The following is a 1268-nucleotide window of genomic DNA, read 5'->3' as shown; positions in this document are numbered from 1 at the left end:
ACACACACACACACACACACACACACACACACACACATATAAATAGAAGAAGGCTCTTGCCCAAAGTGCTGCGTAGTGGACGGACTCACCTGGTTGCAAAGCGAGTTTCTTAACCATGCATCCAGGCAGACATCCATCACCATTCATAAAACAAACCTCGCACTATCAACTCAACTGAACTGAGACACACAGATCATACACTAGCACTCCGTCGATTACGACGACAGAACAGCCTGCTCGTGAAATTAACGCGCATGTGGCTCAGCACTCCACAGACACGTGTAACCCTTAACTTAAGAGATTCAGCGTGACACAGAATGTTACAAGGCTGGCCCCTTTTGAATTAAAGGTACAACTTATTTTTGCTAGCTAAATGGACTGGAGCTTCCTGAAATAAAAAAAGTCTTGCTCAAGGATACAACGCGTTGCCATGAATCGAACTCTCGATGTTACGATCGTGAGCTTGATACCCTAACCACTAAGTCACGCGCTTTCACAGATTATACACTATAAATACAAAGATATGATATTGCTATTACATTTTAAGAAATGAGCACGGAGCAAGGAGCGAGTGCTCAGTAACACGAAGCAAATGCATTAGAGACACGTCACCGATACGTTCACAGTGTGTAATGAAAGAACTTTGACAAACCAGTTCAGCTAAATTTTAAATAAAACTACAGAAACTTTCCCAGGAACGCATTCTGCGTGAAGAATATATTGTTAAACGGCGGGGGTGCGGTTGGAGGGAAGGTGTATCAAACTCCTTAATTTGCAGTCAATTAAAATTACATTACCTACCTGTCGAAAGTGCCTTCCGGTATTTGTTTCCGGCTTGTAGTTGGCTGTAAGTGTAACATACGCCGTGGTCCGTATAAGTTTGTTTAAAGTTCTTGAAACTACATGGTTCTGATCCCCACATACACCTGAGAAAGCAAAAAAAGATGATGAAGAAGAAGATGGAGGAGGTAGCGGAGGAGAAGTAGAAGTATAAAGGAAAGCAATAATAATAATAATAATAATAATAATAATAATAATAATAATAATAATAATAATAACGATAATAACGATAATAATAATAATAATAATAATAATAATAATAATAATAATAATAGAGTCAAAATTAAAAGAAGAGTGCCATTTGCTATCTCGTGAACAATATTTCGACATCTTGCGTGTCTTCCACTGGTTCAAAAAATAAATTTGTCAATCTACTTCATTTTCGTTTATATAGAAAGGATTGAGGTAACTCCTCCTGAAGATATAGA

The 1268-nt window shown here is 38.0% G+C and overlaps 1 protein-coding gene across 1 annotated transcript in view; it reads right to left on the bottom strand.

Annotated features, from left to right (window-relative positions):
• The window catches only part of LOC106871152 (acid-sensing ion channel 1C), a 79599-nt gene that overhangs the window by 7185 nt on the left and 71146 nt on the right, over positions 1-1268 (bottom strand). Inside the window, exon 4 of the mRNA XM_014917461.2 lies at positions 802-926. Coding sequence (XP_014772947.2) covers positions 802-926 — 125 coding nt within the window. The remainder of the gene's footprint in view (positions 1-801; positions 927-1268) is intronic.

Source organism: Octopus bimaculoides, chromosome 26, assembly GCF_001194135.2.
Source record: "Octopus bimaculoides isolate UCB-OBI-ISO-001 chromosome 26, ASM119413v2, whole genome shotgun sequence".
In the NCBI taxonomy this organism is placed as follows: domain Eukaryota; kingdom Metazoa; phylum Mollusca; class Cephalopoda; order Octopoda; family Octopodidae; genus Octopus; species Octopus bimaculoides.
This window is presented reverse-complemented; position numbering and strand designations above follow the sequence as displayed.